The sequence below is a fragment of the Pecten maximus genome, chromosome 15 (genome assembly GCF_902652985.1).
Source record: "Pecten maximus chromosome 15, xPecMax1.1, whole genome shotgun sequence".
NCBI classification, from domain to species: domain Eukaryota; kingdom Metazoa; phylum Mollusca; class Bivalvia; order Pectinida; family Pectinidae; genus Pecten; species Pecten maximus.
The window spans coordinates 1,830,900-1,858,609 of NC_047029.1; the positions used below are offsets into that span (position 1 = coordinate 1,830,900).

At 36.7% G+C, this 27,710-nt stretch overlaps 2 protein-coding genes across 3 annotated transcripts; one reads left to right on the plus strand and one right to left on the minus strand.

Moving 5' to 3' along the window:
* Positions 1–740: 740 nt before the first annotated feature.
* Positions 741–7,910, minus strand: LOC117344011. Of its 2 annotated transcripts, XM_033906605.1 has the most exons (4): positions 7,074–7,908; positions 6,490–6,758; positions 3,343–3,437; positions 741–2,232 (listed from the first exon to the last, which is right to left on the minus strand). In XM_033906605.1, exons 1-4 carry the CDS (start codon positions 7,786–7,788, stop codon positions 1,983–1,985), a joined length of 1,329 nt encoding a protein of 442 aa, XP_033762496.1. In that variant the 5' UTR covers positions 7,789–7,908; the 3' UTR covers positions 741–1,982. The 2 variants fall into 2 exon arrangements, with proteins under 2 accessions (XP_033762496.1, XP_033762495.1); XM_033906604.1 differs by having other exon boundaries at positions 6,490–7,910.
* Positions 7,911–14,966: 7,056 nt separating this feature from the next.
* On the plus strand, positions 14,967–27,477 carry LOC117343233 (CUB and sushi domain-containing protein 1-like). Its single transcript, XM_033905570.1, has 7 exons — positions 14,967–15,241; positions 17,090–17,202; positions 19,345–19,509; positions 20,753–20,849; positions 21,976–22,112; positions 22,813–22,947; positions 24,111–27,477. The coding sequence occupies exons 4-7, from the start codon at positions 20,818–20,820 to the stop codon at positions 25,004–25,006; spliced, it is 1,200 nt and encodes a 399-aa protein (XP_033761461.1). The 5' UTR covers positions 14,967–15,241; positions 17,090–17,202; positions 19,345–19,509; positions 20,753–20,817; the 3' UTR covers positions 25,007–27,477.
* The last annotated feature ends 233 nt before the right edge of the window (positions 27,478–27,710 follow it).

The following is a 27,710-nucleotide window of genomic DNA, read 5'->3' on the forward strand; positions in this document are numbered from 1 at the left end:
AAGAACATTTAGTATTTGTGCTTGTCAGGGAAAATGATCGTCATTTTGAAAGTGGAAATTTTATTTTAATTGGTTGTTACTGTAGGTGTCAATCCCCATGTACTAATAAAACCAAGTATGTGTAAACAACTTATTTCGATTTACCTTACACTATTTTAATGCAAAACATTTCACCCTATGCTCGTTTTTTTTTTAAAATAACATAGCAATATTGTTAATCAATTATAATTACTTTGCGCAAAATTCTTAATTACTATTTTTGGGCAATTTGTTTATTACAGTTTGGAAATGTTTTTGGCACATAATACGAATGAACTGCAATATGAAGTTGTATTTTTGACCCTCAGAAAAAATCGCTTAATGTCAAAAGAGCATGTTCTTACTAAAATATATCACATGATTATATCCTGTTCCTAATGTATTCCATAATGTAACTTCTTGCTTTGCATATATGATATATAATATGTTAGTATCAGCATGTTCATATTCAGTTGCTAAAATAAAGATGAAATTATATTGTAGCATTCTCTACAAAAACATACTTAAATGTTTATTTGTAAACGTAGGACTACAGGGGCTACAAAAAGCACATACACGCTATCAATATTTTCTTCTTAGGCTGTTTTGAAACCCCGGCTTAACATAGAAAAAATGGAAGAAAAAAACTTGTTGCTTTAGAAAAACAATATTCCGACAGTGTCTCCTGGGCGTTGAAATGCATGACTGACTCAGTAATTTTCTTGTAATTCCTTTATTCATAATAGAACGAGTTCTGAAACCAAGAGTCCTCGTCCTTTCTCTGACTCTCTCTCTCTCTCTCTCTCTCTCTGTCTCTCTCTCTCTCTCTCTCTCTCTCTCTCTCTCTCTCTCTCTCTCTCTCTCTCTCTCTCTCTCTCTCTCTCTCTCTCTCTCTCTCTCTCTGTATCTCCCTCTGTCCTTCTGTATCTCTCTCTTCTTAAGTCGTTTACAAATTTCATACACTATATTTTGTTGTAGATTTATATTTTTGAGGATAATGATTAATGGGGGAAAAACGTGTATGAGTTGCAATAAGTTGTCTCTCATTCCTGTTGTCATATCTATCAATAAAAATATGTTTAAATCAAATGTATGCATACTTATATTATCATAGGTTGGTCCGCGGGGGTCGCTTACGGAACCTACTCGACTAGGTTCGAGTCCCCGACCGGATGTAGATAGTTTATTCATAAACGATTTTCTTATGAACGACATGTTATACTAATATCTCAGTAAGGCATGTGGATTTGATCTGGTATAGTTGACTGCACCACAACCGGCAAATACATTTTGTATCTATACTTGTATTGGATGATATGTAGCTAACCATCAGTGATTATCAACCTAGCCTAATCTACATTGTACGTATTTTAAAAAAATCATTTCATCTTTTAATTAACTCAATATTTAAGTGGTTTTTTTTGTGATTACATATTTGAAATTAGAAACATATCTTTGCGTTGATGTTTACATCATATCATGCAATAATATAGGATAAGTCCTTATTCGGGTTTTCTCTTTTTGGAATTGTTATCTTTGATACATCTTATACATGAACCTTGGGAGAGGAATTCATCTTAAGTCCCGGTGGTTTGATAGGACGATTTGAAACAACAGCTGTTTCTGTATCATGGTTCATTCAAAATTCCGAGTTGATTGTTCATTTCAAAGGGAACCGTCGGACTTACCGCAAACGAGAAAACACCTCAGGGTATTTTCTCGTTTACGGAAAGTGCCGATGGTTCTCGATTGTGTTCATTTCTGTCAAGGATAAAAGACGTTTTCAAAAATGTACAACAATGTCAACTTTATCGATTATCTTGTTTTGAAGATATATCATGTTAATGACAGTCGTCATGCACAGAACATTGTAATGTACGTGTAAATCCGTCACGTGCGGACAAAAATTAAATGTCTGATTTCGTGAAACTTGCAGCACAATTATTCATATGAGCGTTATATAATTAATCCGTGTGGGCAGGTGTTATTACCGACGATACATGCTTCCGCTGGTCGCGCTGACAGCCTTTTTGGAAGTCTTGAAGTGACAGCGCGCCGTCACGGTCGAAATCGTACTCGTGGATCATGCGATGTATAATGTCGTCCATTTTGACCTTGTCCTGGCGTTCCAATGACGTCTCGATATCCTTCTCTGTGATCAGACCATCCCCGTCTACATCCAGGAAGTGGAAGATGTCCGCTAGGTCTTGTGGGCTAAAATATAATATTAATTCCTTATGGGTAATATATACAAGTAAGGCATCGCATTGTCTTATATGGATGGGTCGTCAGAAAGTATTCTTAGTAAATCACCCTAAAATAATGACAGTTATTTGCAACACGTGTGTACGGAAATCTATTGTATAACAGCATATTGGCTAAATTGTTTCGGGATACAATTGATAGTTTTATTATACTTTGGTTGTGTTGCATGTATATGACTTGATTTCGCATGTGTTCATTTTTTGGTATTTATATACAGGTTTGCATATTTTCTGGTGTTTCCATTGCATACGGTTTAATTGGTGTTTACGTATTTTTCGTAACAGAACGTGCTGTTTGTTTACTTACAATAAATACTTTATTTTAATGTGCTGATCAGATATTTAATCATTTGAGGTTTTCTTATTACTTGGTGTATTTATATTAACTTTCATTGTAGTGTGTTCACATTAATTTTCTGCAATGTATTTCAATATTCTAAGTCTATCGAAGCTGGCAATATGTTTGTATATTTATTTATATTATCTGTAATTGTATACATATGAATATGTTAATCAGTAATATAGTTATTTACTCTGATAATTGAAGTTTATTTGTAATACATGCAGCACGTTTTGTGTATATGTGCAGCATTCACTATTGTTGATCCTAATAACAATGAACATTATTTGAAAATTCTATTAGAGCAAGCAATTTAGCTAAATGCATTTAAAAAATGTATCTCCATAGCTTTACATTGTAACTTGACTCATATTCAATTTAGACATGCGGGTACAGTGACTTCATAATATGACATATGTATGTGGTAAATTTGATCTTATAGCTATTTTTGACATGTTCACATCATCGACAACTGTCCTGATTATTTTCGGTCATGTATATTCATTTCATCATTTATGTTATAAGGGAAAAGACGGATTATAAGTTTTATACTTATGTCTAATCCCATTTGTGTTTTGACAAATAAAATACGTTTAAATCAAATTAATTTTCCTTGTGTTGTGTTAACATCACGTGTTCGTTGTTTTGTTTAATTCGTGTTGTTTGATATATTTTCGGAGTATTTTGATATCTAAAGCGAACATTTTGAGTGATACTCACGTCCATTTTCTACTGTCCGATTTACACATCTCCGTCATGAATGCGTCCAAGGTGACGACAAGGTCATCGTTAGGATTTAAATCAGCGAACATCGCCTGAAACATACACAAATATGGGTATAATCCCGAGAATAAGCGTTCAGTATTAATAAAACCGAATGTACACCACGAACTTTATACGAGATTTAAAAAGATGAATTATTCAATGAAGAGTGCTATTGGGATCGATGGCATTATAGCAAATGGAGAACATCACCACATGACCTCAGTGATTTTAGGGGCTCGAATATCGAGTCATTAACTCATTTTCTTGTTGAATTCAATCAAATTCTGAGTACTCACCTACATGTATATATCTTAGTATCTGGACTTATCAAAATTTGGGGAATTGTGTCCTTGACTCGTTTAAAATAATTATATAAAAATACTGGATTCCTCCTCACATGTCGGGACTGTACGGCGTCCTACACATGCCACAATGGACCCCGTATGATTCGGGTCAAACCCCAAACCCCAAAACCCAAACTTTTACACTGATAAGTTCAACTTTCCTCCAGTACAGTGTTGTTGACCAACAATTACGTGTGGAGGACGACGGGTAAGGGATGGTTAATTTTAGTTAGCTATTATGTTCTTAGCGGTCCTCAACACTGTAAAGGTCATTAAGGTCAAGAGGAGGTGAGTGGAAATCGGACATAAACGAAACACCGTCAATCAAAATATGTAATAATTAATAATAAAAAAAGTAATAAATAATAATAATGATAAAATATAATAATGATAAAATATAATGATAAAAAATAATAATGATAAAAAATAATAATGATAAAAAATGATAAAAAATAATTAGAAAATAAAAATAATAATAAATAAAAAAAAATGAAAATAATAATGAAAAAAAAAACATAATGATAATAAAATAATAATAATAATAAATAAAAAAAAGAAATAAAAATGATTAAATAAACAAAAATGAAATTAAATATATATTGGTATCACGTATATAATTTAAAATGACAAATGCGGCTATGGTTTCTGAAACCCTGTGGTACAGACCGACGTGATAAAGTCAACGTATGTAATACATACTCAGACTGACTTTAAAGATCATTACCTTTATTATACATATACGTCTGATGATTCTACGATTCGGAATGTTCAAAATGACATAACATTAACACCTATGTACATAGGGGGTTACAAACAGAAGGAGGAGTCAGTAGGATTACATAATATATATTTTCTATAGGCGACCAGTTATCGGTTATCAGATCAATATCGAAAAGTTTATGGAGGTCATCTGTCGGACCACGTTTGTTTATTTGGGTATCCTGGTTTCCTCACATTTCAAATCCCCTCGCGTGCTTTCATTTAAACACGGAGAGCGATCAGTACACATAATTTTTATACACTTGTATACATGTAACTTTTTTATTATTCTTAAATATAATATCAGTATTGCATTCGTTTGTGTTATATCGTATAAAAGATACATTTAATTATAAAAGCCTACACGACGGTCTTACCGTGCTATCTGATGTTGAAATGTACATATTTAAATAAGTCCCGAAATTATAAATCGATCTTATTGCGAGTGTTTGGTCTGGGTATGAAAGGCCTGGTGAACAGAGCTTTATTACAGTTTTGCACGGTGTATACCTGGGGAGATTTAATTGACAGTCTATATACATATATAAGTAGTCTCGTACTACCCAACATTACCAGCCTTAAGAAGTGTCACGTTCTATTTAAAATTCTATTATTCAATAATTGGTCCACATTGATCAGGGAACACTACTTTGTCGGTTTGTTTAGGAATGTGAAGGTCGTGTCTGGACATGTTCTGGACGGTGTAATTACCTGACCCGAATATATAAATAGACCGTCTATTATAATCGTATAAATATATAAAATCTTTTATCCAGATAGTAAAGGCAATGGCAGATCGTCATTATGGTACTACATGCATTTGATATCTTTAGCATAGAAAAACAAACGTCACCTAGGGTTCAGACCATTCAAGGGTCTATCTACAAACGTCATCCCGGGTCTAGACCTTTAAAGGGTCTATGTATCTACAGACGTTATCTCGGGTCTAGACCATTTAAAGGTCTATCTACAAACGTCATCCCGGGTTTAGACCTTTAAAGGGTCTATGTATCTACAGACGTTATCTCGGGTCTAGACCATTTACAGGTCTATCTACAAACGTCATCTCGGGTCTAGACCTTTAAAGGGTCTATGTATCTACAGACGTTATCTCGGGTCTAGACCATTTAAAGGTCTATCTACAAACGTCATCCCGGGTTTAGACCTTTAAAGGGTCTATGTATCTACAGACGTTATCTCGGGTCTAGACCATTTACAGGTCTATCTACAAACGTCATCTCGGGTCTAGACCTTTAAAGGGTCTATGTATCTACAGACGTTATCTCGGGTCTAGACCATTTAAAGGTCTATCTACAAACGTCATCCCGGGTCTAGACCATTCAAGGGTCTATCTACAAACGTCATCCCGGGTCTAGACCATTCAAGGGTCTATCTACAAACGTCATTCCGGGTCTAGATCATTCAAGGGTCTATCCACAAACGTCATTCCGGGTCTAGACCATTCAATGGTCTATCTACAGACGTCATCCCGGGTCTAGACCTTTAAAGGGTCTATCTACAAACGTCATCCCGGGTCTAGACCATTCAAGGGTCTATCTACAAACGTCATCTCGTGTCTAGACCATTCAAGGGTATATCTATAAACGTCATCTCGGGTCTAGACCATTCAAGAGCTGAGAGGCGAGTATTCAGACGGTATAAAGAACTTCATATTTATATTAGTTTTAATCATGGCAGACCCCGTAACATAGATCGTAAAAGGTTTAAGTGAACCCTCCCCCAACCCACATCCCCACCTTGGCGACTTCCTTCTTCATAATGTTTCCCTACATCCTCCCATCCAAACTCTCGCCTCCTTGTAGTTGCGACCACCAACCCATTTATGAATAATAGTCATATATTTATTATTCTTAGACATGTAAATTATATTATAAAACATTCATGTTTAAATACTCCCTGGCATTAAGTTCAAGCTAACTGAACCTATTCTTAGAGACAACCTTCAATAACCAACCATTTCATAGATGTCTGTACTTACAGCAATCTGTAAAGTTGTTCCGGTGAAGCCAAGCTTGACCACTGCATCTCGGAACTGGTGGACAGTCAACTGACCAACATGGGAAATGTCCGCTTTGTTGAAGAAATCTAAATAAGACTGTCTGAGTTTAGGACTGAGTAGTTTGGAACTTCCTTTCCACTGTAAACTTTGCAGGTGCGCCCGTCCGTCGTCTACTCCATCTCTGAGCTCCGGAGTGAGGGGTTTTGAATTTTCCTCCTGTTGTACACACCGTCCGTCGTCCGACGTACCTCCTTCTAACTGTCCGAGTTCAGGACTCGTTGGTTTTAAATTGGGAGTCTGTAGTACACTAAGAGGACTTGTCCGTCCGTCGTCCGTCCTACCTGTGAACGTACCTCCTTCTAAATGTCCGAGTTCAGGACTCGCTGATTTTGAATTATCAGTCTGTTGTACACTTATAGGACGCGTCCGTCCGCTATCTGTTACACCTGAGTTTATAACTTCCTTTAACTGCCAGGGATCTGGACTAACTGAATCAACTCCGTTTTGTAGGCTTTCAGGATGTATCCATCCTTTCTCTGTTCTATTTGCGTTCTGGTATGTACCGCCTTCTAACTGTCCGGGTTCAGGACTCGCTGATTTTGAATTGTTATTCTGTTGGACACTTATTGGACTCGTCCGTCCGTCGTCCGTCCTACCTGCGGACGTACCCTCTTCTGACTGTCCGGGTTCAGGACTCGCTGATTTTGAATTGCGAGTCTGTTGTACACTTAGAGGACTCGTTCGGTCGTCCGTCCTACCTGTGGACGTACCTCCTTCTAACTGTCCGAGTTCAGGACTCGTTCCTTTGTCGTCCGTCCTACCTCCGGATGTACCCTCTTCTGACTGTCCGGGTTCAGGACTCGCTGATTTTGAATTATCAGTCTGTTGTTCACTTAGAGGACTCGACCATGATTTTTCTGTTATAACTGCATTTATACCTCCTTCTAACTGTCCAGATTCAGGACTCGCTGATCTCGAATTGTTTTCCTGTTGTACATGATTGGGATGCGTCTGTCTGTCTGTCCGTTCTGTATATGTTTGCGTACATGTACCTCTTTTAAACTGTTCAAGCTCAGGACTGACTGATTTTTCCTGTTTTACACTTTGAAGACTTGTCTGTCCGTTGTCTGTTCGCCCTGTGTAAGTGTTTCCCTCGATCTGTCTCCATTCCGAGTCCAGGACAACATCCGGAGGGTCAGTACTGTTTGTTCCGGGAGATTTACGGGTACTCCCTATTGATATCTGACAAGTGTACCGCTGCTGTCGTGTCGGTGGCATGGTCCCGAATAAGTGAAATAATTATCGTCAACCGACACAGGTAGCCAGTTGACGGGTATACCTATGTGTCTGTATACCGACATCCACACACAATTAAATACCCGCAATGTCCCAACGAACGTTATACCAGGAAAAGACATTACTTTAAATTCCCCAGTGATAATATACTAACCATGCGAGGTCCGGTTTGTATATACATCATGTCAGGCCCATTCAGCTCATTACAAAGAGGCTTATCGATTATACAAATAATGTAAATATGTAGATTCAAAAAATTACCGGTCTCATTATTGACAGTACTACTTAGGTGTTAAAGTGTTAATTGCCTTAGGAGATTATTCAGCCATGTAAGACTCGCGGAGGAACGACTCTTACTTCTAAAATACCATACATTTTGTAGCTAACGGTACTTGGAGTACATGTTGATAACACAGACGAAAATCAATATTATCTCTGATATCTGTACAAACTTTCCTTGTTGTTTACACAGATCTTCTGATAACGTTAATGATCGCCCTTTTACGGCATGCATTAAACATTTATACAACACCGCCTATTTGAGACAGATTGTTGAGACAAACTTGAAATAGATATTTTAACAATGTCGATATCTAAACAAAGCGAAAGCTGTACATACAATTGTAATGCAGAAAGTTCCATACAAGTTCAAAATGGAAGCTGTATATACAATTGTACGTACATGTCCTAAGTATCGGGGACCAAACAGGACACAGCCGTGGTTAATTATATCAAAAATATTATCTATAAGAGTTACTTCCCTTGAATGTTTGAACTGATCTAATTGGTCTTAATCTAGACACAGTTGTTCAGGTTTTACTGAAAATATATATAACGGAATCTCGGACTCCTTACAGAAAGTAGAACTGTATTATAGCTCGGGCTTTTGTTACACACTGTACTTGGACCAGGTGACCAGGTTATGCGCCTGTGTTCCTTTGTACACTATATTGTATCTGACGAAATACACCAGACTCTTCACAGCCCCGTAGTAAGGGCGAGCACCCCTAGATATATCTACGGAGTGGGTCTTATTCTAGCGGATTCTGTATGGAATTCGTAAAATTTACAAAACGTAATAATGCGCGTGAATGTCCTATAGAATGAGGCAGACATAAGTATATCTTATATTCAACCCTCTCCTTATTTACTAAACGACGGAAATAAGTTAATTTCAACATCTCCTTATTTACTAAACGACGGGAATAAGTTAATTTCAACGTCTGTTTATTTACTAAACGACGGAAATAAGTGAATTTTAACATCTTCTTATTTACTAAACGGCAGAATTAAGTGAATTTTAATATCTCCTTATTTACTTGATGGCAGAAATAAGTTAATTTTAATATCTTTTTATTAACTAAACGGCGGAAATAAGTGAATTTTAACACCTCCTTATTAACTAAACAGCGGAAATAAGTTAATTTTAACACCTTCTTATTTAATAAACGACGGGAATAAGTTAATTTCAACGTCTGTTTATTTACTAAACGACGGAAATAAGTTAATTTTAACACCTTCTTATTTAATAAACGGCAGAAATAAGTGAATGTTAAAATCTCCTTATTTACTAAACAACGGAAATAAGTGAATGTTAAAATCTCCTTATTTACTAAACAACGGAAATAAGTGAATTTTAACATATCCTTATTTACTAAACGACGGAAATAAGTGAATTCTGGTGACCGAAATGGTGAAAGGACGATTTCAAATGCCTTTTATTACGTATGCTACACTGTACGACGAGGAATGGTTCTTAGTCATCAACGACTAAACAAGAAATAATCTCTAGCTTCACTTTACAGATACATGTAGGTGATTTCCAGTTACAAGGAAGATATTTCAATACATGATCTAAAGCAATGATGTTCCACTTCCAATTAAAAAATCTATACGTGAATGGACTAGAGGTTGTCCTTGTCCGTCTAATTAGGTGGGCCCTACATATTCAACGCATTCCTACATACTGAAACACCTGTGTATCGCGTGCAATGAACCATTTACAGTCAAACACATGTTAACCTTCAACCTACAAGAGAAATTCTATAGCAGCATATCAAATCTAAACTTCTTTTCGAAAATGTCAACGTATACAAAATGTTTGAACTATCTAAAAACTGTCGGGTGGTACGGCAGCATTTTAATAACCATAACCACAGTTAACTATACGTACGTGTAAATGTACACCCCCCCCCCCCCCCCCCCCCGATATTTAACAAGTCAGCATGAGTTTGTTTTACATACGATGACTTAATGATGTCGGTCTATACCACATGATATGAGTAACCATAGCTACGTTTTGGCCGTTAAACATACATATCTCGCCCATCCCCCACTCACCCACATACTTACTCACATAATGACTTTCGTTTTGTTTTCCACAAAATGCAACTTTAATACCTGTAGTTGTTGATAGGTGACATGGCGAGCTACATATCTGATTGATATACCGGGGAATATTTAGCGTGTACACTGCGAAATATCATGTGTTCGTACGAAAACATAGAAATTATAAAAGCTGATATTAATATGTACACTGTACTGTATTCCAACTGTTTTGTAATAAGCTCGTCCTCGTACAACGACGAAACAGAGAAGTACGCCCACCCCTCGACAACCCCTCCACCATTCTCAGTGCTATTTCTCCCCAGATCTATATACATCGCCACTTTTCCAGCAAGTTTGCGTTTTACAATACGTGGAAAGAATATCGGGATGGTTTTACGTATGACAGCAGCAACTCCCGATTAGGCAACAGACATGTGCATTTCCTGACCTCGGCGACCTTAAACTGGAAAAAAGGAAAGCTTCATTTTTTTCAATTCAATGCCAAAACAACTCTGCAATTTTGTGCTGATTTTTTTTTATTAGACGTGTTAATTTTGAACTATATATATATATCTTTAACTTAAAGTTTGATTTAAATTCAGAACTTAGCAAAATAGTATTATCAGTGGTATACAAATCGATTAATATAACAAAACAGTTATTGACTTTACAGAATCCATACTCTAATAGCTTATAATTTGCATATTAAAAGTCATTTCTGGATCAGCGTTCGCGAAATCAGTTATTCACGAATATGTCTGAAAAAGTAAGTTCACGAAATAAAGCATTCGCGAAATCAAAGTGACTTACAATATATAAGAATTTCGCCAGTATACAAAAGGAAGACTTCCGCTAATACCTTATTTCAAGCAAAAAACAGCGTATCTGCCAAGGGATAGATTGTGACATTTGAATAAACAATATAAATCATACATGGAATTAACGACGTCACTAATGTCTTAATCACTGAACGGCCCTCGTAAAGTCTAACTACATATAGAAAATAACACAATTTTGTATTTTTTCTCTTCGCGCCATTTACCTCTATTCTAATATCAAAGCTTCCGCTGGGTAACGTATTGTTGCGCCAATACCATTTCACCAATTGTGTATGCGTTTATTTGTCATAATATAGGCGTATTCAAACTGTAAGACCATGACGGACCGAAGACCCTCGAACCTCGATACGGATTCCAATACGTTTATTTAAACAAAAACATTCATAAATCGCGAATACAAATAACAGGTAAATGCAATTTCCTATTAATCAGAAAATAAATCATATGTAATGAGGCTCTTACTTCATTGTAAAGAAATTTTTGGCAGACGATTTGCACAGACGTGGTAATAATATCACTATGTACTTTAGGTACACAATTTACTGTGAGACATTAACCTATATTACAGATGAAAAATAAAATTATCAATAGCTGCCATCGAGTGACGGACAAACATAACGTGATATGTCAGATTTGGAAAGATAGCCGCATATTAATCAAACCAAAGTGTACATGTATTACGACACAGGTTCACGTGGAAGCAGCTTGATGTTTTAAACCACACCAGTTACTTCTAAATTATTCTATTCTCCTCTAGGCTGTTCAAATACAGTTGCATTTGTTCATTGTTTGTCAAATTGAGATACTGCTGTAATGCACTCGTCTCTAACAATGAAGGAACACGTGGAACACTGAATCAAAAAACAACTTAAGTATCATTAACACTATCCTTAGTCTAAGCCTATATATAATGGTTATTGTCTAAAACTGTTAATGCCAAGTTAACTCGTCTCTTGAATATGTCAAAGCGGTTAATTGATATACAGTTCAGTCATTGACATTTACACAATATAAGGTAACATATTTTGCATGATGTGCATTTTCTGCAAAAACAATATTTCTACTGGATTGTGGGATGTCCCCGAACCCCCTAGCACGCATCGGTCACTCCACGGATTACATATTAAAGATAAATATAATGCGCATTCATTTTCAAACAAGGCCAGCCTTTCAACAGCACAGTTAAATTGAAAAAGAAATATATAGGAAGTTACAGAAAAAATAAAGCTACACTTAGTCCCTGCATCTCACACCATCATAAAGTTCGAGTGATACAGCAACGTGCCCTAAAATAATACGAAATATACAACCCCATACTTCAGTGAAGTAGCCTTATAAAGTCGGCATCAGATCCGCTCTAACACAAGGAGACGAACGAATATGCCACCGTTTCCAATTACACAAGAACTCTCCATTGATAGGACGTTAAATAATGCCAACCAAACATATCAAATAATATGCCTTGTAATTAGAAATGTATGACTCGTTTACAGAATTACAGGTGTAATCATCCAATCATATTTATCCTTACGGAGCCTCGTGCCTCACAGGAGTATAACGATACTTCTTATTTTACGAATACTAGTAACATAATATGACGCTATTTAGATAACAAAACGGTGACCTTGAAGCTGACAGTGCAAGCTAAAACAAAAACATGATGTTATCAGGGGGTATATCTCATTTCAAAGATTTCTGAATATTGAAACTTCGTATATTTTTTAAAAACTCAATTGGAAGGCTTTTAACGTGCACTCAGCTTTAATTCTGAGGGAAATATATCGCTGATTAATTGTGTATATCCATATTTACGTACCCCTTAAAATGGCACGTTCTGTACATTGACCAATTAGACTGTGCTACTCATAGTGTGTTTGACCGTATTGTTTTACAATGCAGCATGAAAGGTAGATATGTCAGAGTTAATTGGTAGTATGGTTTGTATAAATACTGGCTGTTTGTTGGCGCTGCTGTGACCCGTCCCTTTCATAAAGCTATACCGGTATTTAAATTGTATAACTACTGACTGTATGTGTTACCCTTCCCTATCATAAAGTTATACCGATAATTGAATTGTATAAATACTGACTGTTGGTGTTACCCGTCCCTATGTATAAATACTGATGGTTGGTGCTGTTACCCGTCCCTATCATAAAGTTATACCGATAATTAAATTCGTCATATTTCTGAGGTTTCTTGTTTAGAAATGGTAGCATGGCCTAACAGTTTGACATTTCGATTGGATTCATTCATTTATATATATTGTGTCTAATAAACAATTGTCACCAGAACAGAATATTGAAGTATTGGTTTCCCTTGCTCGCTCTGATTTCCAGTAAATAAAAGAAGAAAAAGAAACAGAAATTTAAAGTTAAACCAGGCCAGACCAGATCAGGTTTTAAACTATGCCGTGAAGTATGCATGTCTTTATACTAAAAACTTCTCTTATGCATTGAAGCACCCCCTCCCAAACCCTGGTCACTATTGTAAGGTTTTTCATTTCGGAATTTCGCAACGCGTTGGGAAGGACTAGCTTAGTGTCCAAGCCCTTATAATGCACGTACTTGATGAAATATACTTGTGGGCGAGTGCTTAGTGTAATACTTCAGAGCAGGGCGTTATCAAATCACTTTCCTTACAGACGGTGGGATTACCGTACATCCGTAAGGTTTATCGCATCCGGAGTCCTACATACGGCTGTGTTTTGTAAATTCTCGATTGTAAGTGTCCATTGCCTAGCTACAGTTTTACTACATCAGCCATTGCGGCATTGTATTGGATCCGTCAATTAATTCTCAGGACAGACGGTGTTGATGAACTCTCCGGACTGACAGATTATATAATATCCCCGTATTGTCAGTGTAGATAACCTATTCCGGTGTCTATAGCCTCTCTGGATTTACAATATCTTTAACCTCTCTGGATAAGCGTTTTCTCTTTGTCGACTGTTGTCGCAACGTCACTAAATTGCTGCAACAGATTACCCTGTCTGGACCCGAGGAGTGACCACAATCAACAACGTACCTAATCACCGTGGAATGAGATGTCACCTTAGCTCTGGTGCTCTTTGGAACAGGCGGAATCTGTTGTGTTAGTAGCTGTTTACGTCATCATTGGTGGGTATCGTTCGTCTGACCACATAAGGGGAAGTAACTCAAGATCAGTTGTATTCTATCAACATGATAATGTATATAGGTATTTTATAACATAATTAGCGTTTTAATTTGATTAAAGAACCGGTATAATGGATGCACTTAACTTCAATTTGTCAATATTACAAATGTACGTTATTCTGTGTTAATCCTTAATTTTGATAATGCTATTTTTCTTTAAACAAAACATATAAAATGTCATTGATGTATACGTCATCTCGGGCGTGGCTGAAAAACACATATATTTTGTAATGTGCTCAGAATCACGAGGCATACTTAAGAATAGTTCTTCTGTGGTTTGTGTGTTTTTAGTGATTAAAGATATCAAGTGACACATTGGAATACGTCAACGAAATACAAATGCAATGATTGGCAATATTGAGGGGCGTGTGTGGGCTCTGTAATATATCATACAACGCCAATGTTTTTAAGTGACAGATGAACATTCACTATACTGTCTGCGTGGTCGAATATCCATTGTCACAAGAAGATGGCATTCCCAGGACGAACTCTATCTAACATCATCGTCACTCTGATTCAAGGCAAGTAATCATCGCGAAATGACGCTGTATTTCTTATGATCCTCTTTACCTAAAACATTGCACGATATTATAGATATGCCTTCTATTATAGTCATCTAAAAGATAAATACGATTAATGTAATTATGTACAGTTTTCATCAACAAATATCAGCCTTAAGTTGATAAGGAGTGTATAACTTGTGCCTGTTTATAAGTAATATGATTGTGGCATTAATACTACAGGTTAACGGACAATGACCATGCCCTTTGAACTCATTGATAAGATGCATTGTTATATTATGTCGTTATGCAATCATTGAACACGTTCCATATGTATTGTACTATTGTTTGTTTATCAATCGGTTAAGCACGTTTGGTTTTTGCACGTGTGGCGCTCGTCTTTCTCGAGGAATCTCTACCGTGTCTGTTTATCCCAGCTCTCTTGCCATCCATGTCTCTCTAAAATCTCTTGTTGTGCCATTGTTGTAGTTGTCTGCGTGAGTTGTCAGTGTGACAACACGCCTGTTGCCGTCCACGTACCTTACTATCAAACCATAGACATCCGAAGCCCAGGCTATCCAGCAAACTACGGCATGTAAGTCACTACCAAAGACACTCTCGTACATACATACTATATTCTAACATCCTTAAACTAATTATATCAGTGCATGCTCAATACTTGAAAGAAGTATCCGTATATAAAGAATCCGTGATCACTGGTGTTTTCTTTGAAAGTGATACACTATCAACGACCTTTTGACATCTCCTGGCTGTCTTCCGATAGTAAACATAAAACTGATCAGCATTATACACTATAACATGCTCATGTAGCTATAGCGGACAGGGCTCCATATTTCTATAACCGTAACAATGATAATAAAATACACCTGTTGTAAAGTAAATCAATCTTTATAGTTCTACAGTGGTCTCATTTGGTTTATATCTTGCGGGAGTTAAGTTAAAGCTAGTTTACTCCTCGCCTTCATCGTTTTATGTGGATTAGTTAGTCTGCTGTGTGCGCGCTAGATTTGTATGTGTGTAGGCCAGCTGTAAGATTCACTCGTCACCGTCCTTCGTGTTTATGTCTTTTTAATAAAATACAACATTTATAATAAGTCGCCTTTGTTTTACATGTAAATACAATATTGTTGGCAATACGTATGATTTTGTATTGTTTAAAGTCCTATTAACGACCGTCTATCCTACAAACGGTGCTGCCACTGTCGGAATTAACCTACCACATATAATTTTGCTGTATTCGGTTATGACGGAAAACAGCATGTATTTTAGCATACGCAGGAATTTCTGAGTGGCCCGCACTTTGACCTATGTTCCCCAAATAACGTAAACAGACCTACATCAATGGCGTGGTTTTACAATACAACATATCTATACTGTACATTTCACAGTAAACAAGAGGAGTTGATGGCCTGTATCGTTCACCTGGATATGTCAGTGATTATTGTAAAACATTCCTTTTCAATCATGAAATGCTATATCTCCCGAGAAACAAAAGATCCCAGAGGGATATTGGCACCCACCACTTAATAATCTTTGTTTTATGTCAGACTGATCTTCTCTCTACTTTTCCGTTCTTCTCACCTTGATAATCTGATAAAAACCAGCAAGTGGAACATTTATTACATTTTTACCAGTGAAATATCAAAAATTATTCATTCTGTAAAAGTGATATTTTTCACTAGTGAAAAATATCACTTTTGCTGATTTGACCAATCAAATTCATGATTAGAAAATACCAAAATAATTGACCAATCAGAAAGCCCGACATATATGTCAGCACCTGGACAGGGGGAACTACTGATTTTGTTTACAAATTATCGCTGTAGGCCTAGTTAGCATACGGGGTAGGTTTTTCGTTAATAAAAAATGTAATAAACAGAAGATCTAACAGTGTCTTCAGTAATACCAAATATATTTCACAAGTGGGGCTAATATTTTGATATTTAAATATCAAAATATTAGCCCCACTTGTGAAATATATTTGGTATTACTGAAGACACTGTTAGATATCCTCTATATATTTGGTATTACTGAAGACACTGTTAGATATCCTCTATATATGTGAATGTTGGGTCATCATGATGTTCTTGGTAAGTTTAGTCACGTAGTATTGCAGATTGTTGTTGTGACGTCACACTGACACTGGGCAACACCCGTTGTTTATTGTCACAGACATCAAGAAGAAGTTGAATTACATAAATCAAGGGGAACACTATCTAGTTCTGTTTTTTAATCAAAATCATATATCTTTTCGGTGAAAATGTAAATGCTATCCATGTGAATGTAAAGCTATAGTTATATAAACTTACACAGGTCAAGTCCTGTGGTATCCATATGCTAACTTGATGATACTTGGTCAGTATAACATGAAATTAACAAAATACTATGCAAGTTTTTTTTATGAAATCAATATTTTTTTCAGAAATCTAAACTGCTCATGGATAATCAGCTCTGATGCTGTAACGGACATTTTGTTCGTACGGTTAGAAAATGTCTTCGTGGACTGTAATGGGGACGCACTCCTGTTAAAAGAATGTAAGTATACGATTTCACCTACGTCTTTGTGTGTTTTTCTGAAGCAGATTTTATCCTGAAATACATATTGCTTCAAACAACCCATGATTAAAAACAACATTTTATCAACATTAAAACGATTCCATAATTATATCTTGGATTAAAAACCTATGAAAAATGCAAACGATAAATATATCTTTGCATAGAGACGCCTAAAACAATACAAGGTGAAACCCGGGTTTTAGTCACAATCTCAAATAATGAGAGTAAGAGTGGTGATAACGGACCCAATAAACATATCAACAAACCTGATTGCACATGGAAACTGTTTTTATTTCAATAGGATCATTATGTCGCATGGTCTTCAACCAGCATCTTACTCGTACAGGAGCGAGGGAATAATATATGCCTGCTGTATCTCGCTGCATATAGTAGGAGACGCGGTTCCTTCTTTGGCTTCTGTTCAGGGGAAATAGGAAAACCCAAGAATAAGGTCTGCGGTATCCCATTTCATGTTGATCGTAGAAGGAGACTCAAAGTCGCCCCCTGGAAGGGATTTTCCTCCGTGTATTTAGAGGACAATGAATAGACCAACACATATCTTCTGCTCAAATTGCAACGCATGGGATCTTCAATCTCTCTTTCCTTTCCTTATTTTACTGAGGCGTCGTGCGGGGGGTGTCTTCGGCAGCATGTTTCCGTGAGGTAGCAATACATCAGTTTTGCGCTATCACTAGGAGGTAAACAAGAACATACCGCAGCCTCCCAAATTCTCACCATACGCATGCAGCATGCAGCTCGAAGACAGGGGAGACTTCCTTAAATGACCTTAGCTGTTGAATATGATAGGACGTCGAACAAAACAAAAGAAAATCAGTCCCACAGAAACAAGTGTTTGTGGGGGAAGTATCACTTGAACACACACTACGGTTCAAAGCACCTACTCGTGGTATTAGTAGTCCAAATCGCTTCGCAATACATGGCCGGAATTTGAGTATTGCACAAAAGTAGATTTACTTAAATTGTATTAAAGTGTAATACATTGTGTTAAACTGCTCTGAAGCATAACCATCAGTAGATAGCATTAGATATATAATAATATTAATGATAAGTTAGCATGTAAGATGTTTTATAAGTGTTATACAAGGGCCTGGCGTAGTGTACTATCATATATCAGTTCCATTTTACTTAGCTTTATTGAAGTAGAATGATGGCTATAGACTCATTACAAACATAAAGAATATTACACAAATGCAAAGTGTGTGAAAACTGTGGAGACCCATGAATGAAAAGATCTGAGGCATCAACTTCGTATTTGACAACATACAATGTATATTCCAGTACTTTCTCAGATTTAAATGTATGTGATTTTCCATTTTTATAATAGGTATAATTGTTTAACGTCCTTTCAACAGCTGAGGTCATTTCAATTTCAATTTCAACAAATGTTATTGAAGTTAATAGGATTAGACATCCCCTTAGTAACAACATGTGGTAAGAAATACAGACATATATAATATTTAAGGGGAAGTAACTTCTTGAAGTTGTTAAATATTGTTTAAGGTAGTATATACAGATTTGACATTTGGCTGAACATAAATATTTTTATGATATTGATTTGTAAGGTTACACCAACTCTTGAAAATAATATGATAATTTCATAGATTGAAAGAAATTACTTCATATAGATGGTTACATCATAAAGAGAGAAAGAGAGAAAAAAACAAACAAAAAAACACAGAACAATAACAAATATCAAAACTGCCCAAAGCATATTCCATTCAGTAGGTATAAAACAAGCGATATAAGTAAACTCAATTTACTCAACAAATGTGATGTAGGGTAAAAGCATCTTCTCAATGGATAATCCAGGTATACTATGTACTGCTAAGGTCATTTAAGGACGGTCTCCCTTGTGTATTTTGGGAGTGTACGGTATTTTTATGTTTGTCTCCTTATGATAGCGCCGGACTATTGCTGTCTTTATAAATTTAAGTTCTGAGTTACTCAGTATATACAGGGTGTGTACATAACAATATATGCTATTATTGGAGGTAAACTTGTTGTAACGGAACCTAAATGTCATTGCCATTTGATTACTTAAACTCTATATATGTTGTACTATACCCTACATGTACGTACTGACTTACTGTGTTCTTTCAGTAAAGACGAACACCAAGATAGTATCATTTTGTGGGGATGCTATTACAAGTGACGTCTACATTCAATCCGAGGGTCTAAAGGTTGAGTTCTTAACCAATGCTGTACAAAGGCTTAACGACAAGGGATTCCGTGTACGTGTCACCAGTATTCCGAAACCAAGTTCGGGTAAGCACGCGCTTTTATAACAGAATAATTCACCCACACGTGTAAAAATTCAGACTCTTTCTAAACAGCTCTAAAATTTGTACATTTACAATCTCGTTTGTATTCTTGTGTGATACGACGGAGTTTTAGCCCACCTTAAAATATTTCTTTGTCCTTGATTTAATCGTCCATAATCCTTAATTGTAAATTTCAGACTGATAGTGTCTCTCTGTATCTTTCCCACATTTGTAAGACTCCCTTTATTTTCAGACTAATCAGAAAGTAAAATGGTAGTATTTTGAAAATTAAAATTGTTATTGCTACTGTTCATGAAGTTCCTTTTGTTATTGGAAATTTCATATGTAGGGACTCTTTGTTCCTTTTTGCTGATGTTTAATTTTGAAACTGAACAGAAAAACAAACAATGGCCTGGAACGTCATCTTAGAAATCAATTATCTTTCTTTTGTTGAGCGTTCGCCCTTGTGAGGATAAGACTTTGAATCCAGTCCGATGTCCAAGATATATCAGAGTCCATTTTTGGGAGTGTGATTACTAGTTCGCCTGTTGTCTGTATACTATGACCGGATGGGTATCCTGCTGAGTGTCATCAGCAGTATGCTCTCGTGAGGTAGTGTAGTGAAAATCGGGAGAGTTATCTCCCTTGGTTGGAACTCATTCCACTCTACAGTAGCACTATGAAGTCGACATCAGTTTCGAATTATCACAAGGAGACACACAATACATAGTGCACCCTCCCAAAACACACACACGCGGTCACATTATACTGACAACGCTCAACCAAAGTGATCTTACGTGCACTGAAGTTTACGTCATTTCGACGATGGTTTATTTCTCCTTATCGGTCCATACAAGCATCAAATTGATAATCAATCCTTAAATGTTCCAATGCATGTGATCGCGGAGACTGATCTTAACGTTACTTTATGTAAAAATGCTTTATATATGCATGACACTTATCAGAAATCTGATTGCTAATGATATTGTACACCGTGATGACTGTAGATGGTTTATCACATAGATAAAGATTGCTTGTGTTATAACATCGAGAACAGGTTTGTTCTTTGGAATGTTCCTCTAAATAATATGACAAGCGATAACGTAATTCCTCGTCTTTTTATATTGGATAATCAAATATTGATTTGTTTGTGTGTTGATACTGTGGTACACTATATTTGTATATGTATCTTATGCCACACAATGTATCATTGCAAGAAAATTATAATAAAGTTCCTGTTTTTTCAGATGTCGATTCCTGTACATCGCAGAACGAAGTCGAGCTTCAAGCCGAGAAGAAAACCAAAGTGCTGATGTCCCCAAACTTTCCAAACAAGTACCCCTCGTACGTATTGTTTTAAACCGGAAGTGATATGGTCAAATTGTATATTACTTGTAGGTTATTGCTTGATAGTGATTGATATTTTGATGTACAGCATGTCTGATGGTTTTGTTTGATATCGTTCAACGTCCTATCAACAGCTATGGTTGTTCAGGAACGGTCACCCCTGTATTCGAGATGCAAGTTTACGTTTGGAGGCTGCGATGTATTAGTGTCTGTCTCCGTGTGAGTTATGATCCTTAGTTAACGGGGACATGATATCTATTTTGGTTACTTCAATGTCCCTTAGAAAGAAGAAACGATTCTTCGAGGGGAGGGAAAGGGGTGGTGGTGTGTGTGTGTGTGTGTGTGTGTGTGTGGGGGGGGGGGGGGGGGGGGGGGGGGGGGACGGCATCAGCATGTTTTGATATACAACGGGCTTTACTATCGGGTTCTCATATATCCCATAAGCAATAGAAAAAGAAAGACCCGTCGACCCTAGCGACTAAAATTTGGATATTACTTTTTCTCTTCTTTCCATACAACCTCTTAATGTCTTCCCTGGCACTGACTCACTTTTGACCTTTCTTTTAGAGTTCGCCTCTGTGAGAAAAGATGTGGGCTCTGTTCCCTGGGATAGACAAACTAGTCTATACAATTGAGTTACTGCTCTTGCTTAACGCTCAGCGTTTGAGCGATTTGGACGACCGGTTTGCTCGTCAATTTAAAATAAGCAAGCATAACCAAAAACACGGTATATGCACAGGAGGCCATCCTTGGGTGACCACGGTTGTTGTTAGGACATTAAACAATCCAAAACCAGACCTGATAACGGTCTAGATGTTTCAAAAGCTAACTAAAACAACAGTTACTTCATGCGAAACAGAAAAAAATCTGATTGTTGATATTTTCGTGTTGAAAATAAATCGAAAACAAAATGTTGTCCGAATGTTTAAAAACTATTAACAACATCAATGATGATTAAAAACTGTTGGTCGTAGCCTACTTTCATATAGATGGAAAAAAAGGTCCAATTGACCTGCTTAAATAACTTTGGTTTTAAGTGACTTATTGCCAATATGCCGTGAAAGATGCATTTTAAAAATAGATCGAGCCTATGCGATACATAAGAAAATATTTGATCCAACAGAAATCTAAACTGTCAGTGGAGGATTGTGTCTAAACCCGGATATGCAATTCAGGTCAATCTAGACATATACGACATCGAGTATGCAACCACACCGCCACAAGACCCAGTGGATTTCCTGCAGATACGCGAAATAGCGAGTAAGTCAACAACTACATGTCGGGTGTATTTGATATTTCTCTACATTATAACATATGCCATTACTTTGAATTATCACTTTTGAATGGGAATACATTTCTTTCCGTCTTTGACTGTGCATACTTTTGTAATAATGTTAGTTTTGTAGGGAACCTTAACATGATAATGGAATATAGTCAAGTTTCCAAGTGACGTCATATAGGTAGAGGGTGTAACGCACCTGTAGGAAACATCGTTTGTAATAGGGAGCTGGCTTGGCTATATGGATAACTCCATTACTAAGATAAACATCATTTTATTGTTTTTCCTTGTAAAATATGTATCTTTACAAATGAGCATCCATACAAAAGCCTGTTACATGCCGGTTTCTCCAATATCTTCTGTCCAGGGGACATAAGCGAGTCCTAGAATATTTTTATTTATTTAAGGCGTTTAACAACATAGCCATTGACTAAAGTCTACTGTACCCTATCACATGTTGACCGTAGGAGGCGACTACTGAACCCCTGAACAATCATCTTCCGATACTGGGGGTCTTTAATCTTGTCTTTCTGTACATTTTCCCCTTTTTATGTGTCCCCTTGTCACTCGTATGACCAATGCTGTCTCGAGAATGTTAGACCCCTTCAGTTTTCATTTTGCAATGTGTGTGTATTGTTCTTTTCCCAGGCATTTCTTTATAGAATTAATTCAATGTTACAGATATTTCAACCTTACCGATAAAGTATTCTGGACGTTGGAAGTTTGACCCTGTACAGCTCGTCTCCACGGGAAGTGTTGGATTGACTTTCATATCAGACGGTGATACCAGTTACGCCGGATTTCTACTTCGTTACAGTGCGTGTGATTTGATTAAGTATTGTTTCATGGTAAAGTCCTATTAACGAGCTCAAGAATGCTTGACTACTGACAGACGTATTTGTCACTGTACTAATATGTCAAGAGGTAGCAGGGAAATAATATGCCATATGTGTCCAAAATTGATATTACCTCATATAAGCATCCTTTAGAACGCTTGGTTTGGTTTGGTTTAATTTGTTTAACGTCCTATTAACAGCTAAGGTCATTTAAGGACGGCCTCCCGTGCGTGCGACATGCCGGAACTTTTGCCGATTTATAGTGCTACCTCACTAAAGTATACCGCCGAAGACACCCCACCCGGTCACATTATACTGACAACGGGCGAACCAATCGTCCCACTCCCAATATGCTGAGCGCTAAGCAGGAGTAGCAACTACCATTTTTAAAGACTCTGGTATGTCTCGGCTAGGGGACAGAACCCAAAGCCTTCCTCACAGCGGCGAACACTCAACTAAAGGCCAAAAGTGAGGCATTGCCATGGGAGACATAAGGGAGAAGAAAGAAGAGAAAAGATAAGATCCCAAATTGAGTCGCCTTCTACGATCATGCAATGGAGGCAGCAGGTACAATTCGTACGCCCTACCTGCGGGGCCCTTTAGAACGCACCCAGTCTTGTCACATTATACTGACAACGGGCAAAGCAGCTGCCCCACTTCCATAAATGATGAGTGCCCAGCTTTTTGACGACTCGGCTATGTCTCGGCCAGGGGACAGAACCAAAAGCCTTCATTACAGGGTCGAGCTCTCACCCAAAGACCAACAGTGAGGTAGTGTTAGGGGCGATATTAGGAAAAAGACATGAGAAGAGAACGAAAAGATATGATCCTAAATTTAGTCGTCCCTGACGAATAGTTCAGCAAGTACAAATTTTACACCCTGTCTAAGTATACATGGCAAACAGCTTAGAATACTGTGTATATGTGAATAGATATAATGTAGTTTTTGTTTTAGTCACGGTGTGGGGATCCAGTATTCCATAATGAATGTGTAAAAACATTTTTTGTTTTGTTTTTGTTTTTGTTTTTTGCCTCCAATTTGTGTCAAATCGTACGGTCAGATTTTTGAAAACATTCTTTTCGAGGAAAGCATAAATATGACAATTATATATAGACGGATAATTTACATTCTCTCTTTTGTAGAATTAATGGGCTCGGGGTTGGAACTTTCCGCAGTGGATAGAATGTCTAAACCAGAGGAGAGCATGTCTGTTTTAGATGAGGCACCAGCAACAGATAGTAATAAGGTGGCTGTGACACAGAATACCAGGTCTACAACAGAAGATTCATTGACAACAGAACATACATTGTCTCCTTCACAGGAAGCCATGTCAACAACAGAAGATTCATTATTTTCTACACAAGAAACCAGGTCTACAACAGACGATACATTGACAACAGAACATACATTGTTGCCTTCACAGGAAGCCATGTCAACAACAGAAAGCACATTGACAACTATGTCTTCAATGGATTTCCTCTTGTCTACAACGGAGACTTCTTCAGACAAAGGAATCTATACAAAGCAAAACAAAATGTCAACAGAAGAGGATATTACATCGACATTAGATGCGGGTTATAGAACAAAAACGACAACACAGGTAGAATCCGACAAAGCATCCCTCAATATAACTGGATCCGAAGTTACGACCAAGTCTGATATCACGGAAACACAGACATCTGATGTAACTCAAACGTTAACGTCTGATGGTAGTACAGAAGTTGATTCATCAGGTGTTTCAAAGTTGACGACTTCACCCGTTTACACAAAAAAAGATATTATAAATAGTATAAATAGTATGGAGTCAGGGAAAACCGTGGATACACAGGAGCAGAACAAGAGCTCCTGTGATGTTTATAAATGTGTGATACCCCTCGTAATCGCTATTGGTCTATTTCTGTCTGTTCTCTGTGTGGTCTTTGTAGTGCTTGGTGCAAGGCGTTCTCGTCGGCGATATAAGTACCGAATAGGTGATGCAAAAGGCTCTCAAACTCTTGTTACCCTGGCTAAGACAAAGCATGACGATTTTAACTTGTAACACTATACACTTTCTACCACGAAAAAACTGCAACTGCCAAATTGTTATTAGTTAAAAAAGCCCTTGCGTATGGTGGCAGTGTTTCGATATTACAAAAGTCGAGATTCTAAGGAAACCATAGTACAATTGACTTTTGTGCGTCAGAAGGTAGCCATTTATTTTTGAATATTGGGCTATTTTAATATACATGGATTCGTCAATACATAGGAAGCTTTATACACTGTTATAAGCTCAATATATAAAACATTGACGGATACAGTTACGGTCATTATGATTGTGCATATAGTATTAAGAAAAGGTTTCCTACATCAGGACACGAAGTCCGTTCCCAATTATTGCAAATCAGTCTTCTACGCCTAAACACTTACGATATTACATGATTTTTTTAATATATCGCTAGCTCGATTTGACGTTTATAATTGATGTCAAAATGGCTGTTTCATCGATAGTGTTAAATCTTATACGATTCGTCATAGCATTATATAAGAAAATGTCAATGTAAGTATTAAACGACTTAACTACAATATTTACAGAACATCGTACAATCTGATGTTTCCCTTAAACGATTCGTTATACTACTTGGAGGACCATTATCACAGAAAATTACATAAGGGTCAATACATGCTTAATTCATTTTTGCGATATTTAACAATATTGTTATTTGAGAGCATTCCGCTAAATTATGAATATGCTTATTGCAGTTTCTGCTTCCTATTACATGCATTAAAGAAGCGCCAATTCATCATGTCGCTTGTTTGCGGTAAAAGAGTGTGTCTAAGTAATTTAGTACGTTTAAAGTGATTGTTCATTTTGTTAAACAGTGATTCAGCATCATTTTATCCATTACTTATTTGTTAATTATTCCTTATCGCCCTCTGGTTATTTTATCATTATTGAGTGAGTGAAAATCGGATTTGCTTTACGCGAGTTGTCTTTCTTGCTCCATCAAAAAGGCAATGCTGGTCCTTCGGTTGAGGGAAATTAGTGATAGTACATCTTTTATTTTTTCTCTTTTTTTTTTTTTTTTTCGCAACGTAAAACCGCGAAGTGAATTTGGTCCCACAGTATTGTGTGTGGAGATCTGCTTGAAACCGTCTTGTGTAATTCGTTCACTTGATGGAAATAGATCTTCGATGTTATATTATTGCACAGTGCTAATGGTGATATGCGAATACCTCAGTATGACATTTTATCATTTATTTTATATTAAGCTCTCTCGCTGCGAGTTGTATGTACTAGAACTTATTTCCATGCCATTGTTTATCTATATTGTAGCATTCTGTAGTTATCATCGTCTTTACAAACAACCCTATATGCATTAATGCATAGACAAAAGATTGTCTAAATGGCGAAATTTTAACCCCGAATTATTTCTAGACAAGAAGTCTTGGAATTTTTTGACCCACAATATTCAGCATATATAAATTGTTCTCGTTTATGCAGAAAGTTGTATTTTATGTTCCAACTGCATTGTAACTCATTATTAGATATTAAAATAAGATGAATGATGGAGTACGTAGTTTTAAAAGAAATATCAATTTCTGGAAAAAAAACACGCGAATACAAATTATATGATTGGAGAATTATAAAAAAAAATGCCTCTATCTGTAAATGTATGTACATGTGCAGAAATCTATTAACATTAATCTATGAACATTTCTATTTTATTTGTTGTCATGTGTATAAGAAACGGTTATAATTAACATTGCACACGGTTCTTATTGTAAGGCACTTCTGAGCCATACTATTTGTAGTTTGGTTTAGCATTTGATGTCCTGTAAACAACTATTTCCCTTTAAGGGCGGCCTCCTCGTGTGCTAGAGGCATCCGTGTGCCGAGTGTGTGTTTTATAATGTCCTTATAAGGTTAACTCACTGATCCATACTGCCGATGATACGAAGAAAGTAGAGGTGGAGGGCTAGTGTTAAAGTGTCGGGACACCTTAACCACTTGGCCACCGCGGCCATAGTACGAGTGAAAAATATCGAAATATTCTGTCATTACAGGTTATATTCAACGGGAAAACCATTCAACTTTCTTTTTATTTCTTTTTTTATGATAAAAACAATATTAAAAACATCGAAAAATTAATAGTGTCAAAAAGTGTGGGAATCAGTGACATAATTCATGACTTCCTATCTTTGTGACGTTACTCCACCTCAACATGACGGTGTCATTTTGAAAGGACTGATCATTGAATCTAAGCGTTTTCTGCTGTTGTCGGAAAATCTGTGCATGAAAGGATAACGTCAAGTGAGTATTTTGTGGAAAACTAGTCGGGATACTTCAGAAATACAGCAAAATAACTCATTTTTTTCTATCTTCGCTCCGATTGGAAAAATCGGCAAGTTTCAATACCGTGAATGCAAAGGTTCGCTCTGATTGGTCAAAAACCAAAAATCTTATAATCAAAAGCACAAATGCAATAAATATTTATAATGGATGCTTAGAATAAAATGCTGTGGATGTTATCGCGATTTCAGTAATGATATGATTATTTACTTGTTAATAGTTGTCTGCCGAAGAGCTTTTCATCCTCGAAAAAAATATTAAGTTGACAACTACATTCTCATGTATTATCATAGTAATATAACTCCACGTTAGGGTTTCTTTAGTTGTGATACACGAAGGTTTCAAGAGGAATTGTTACCAATGTCTTCCTTAATATATACATCTGAGTATTGTTGTGACTCTCAAAGTAACA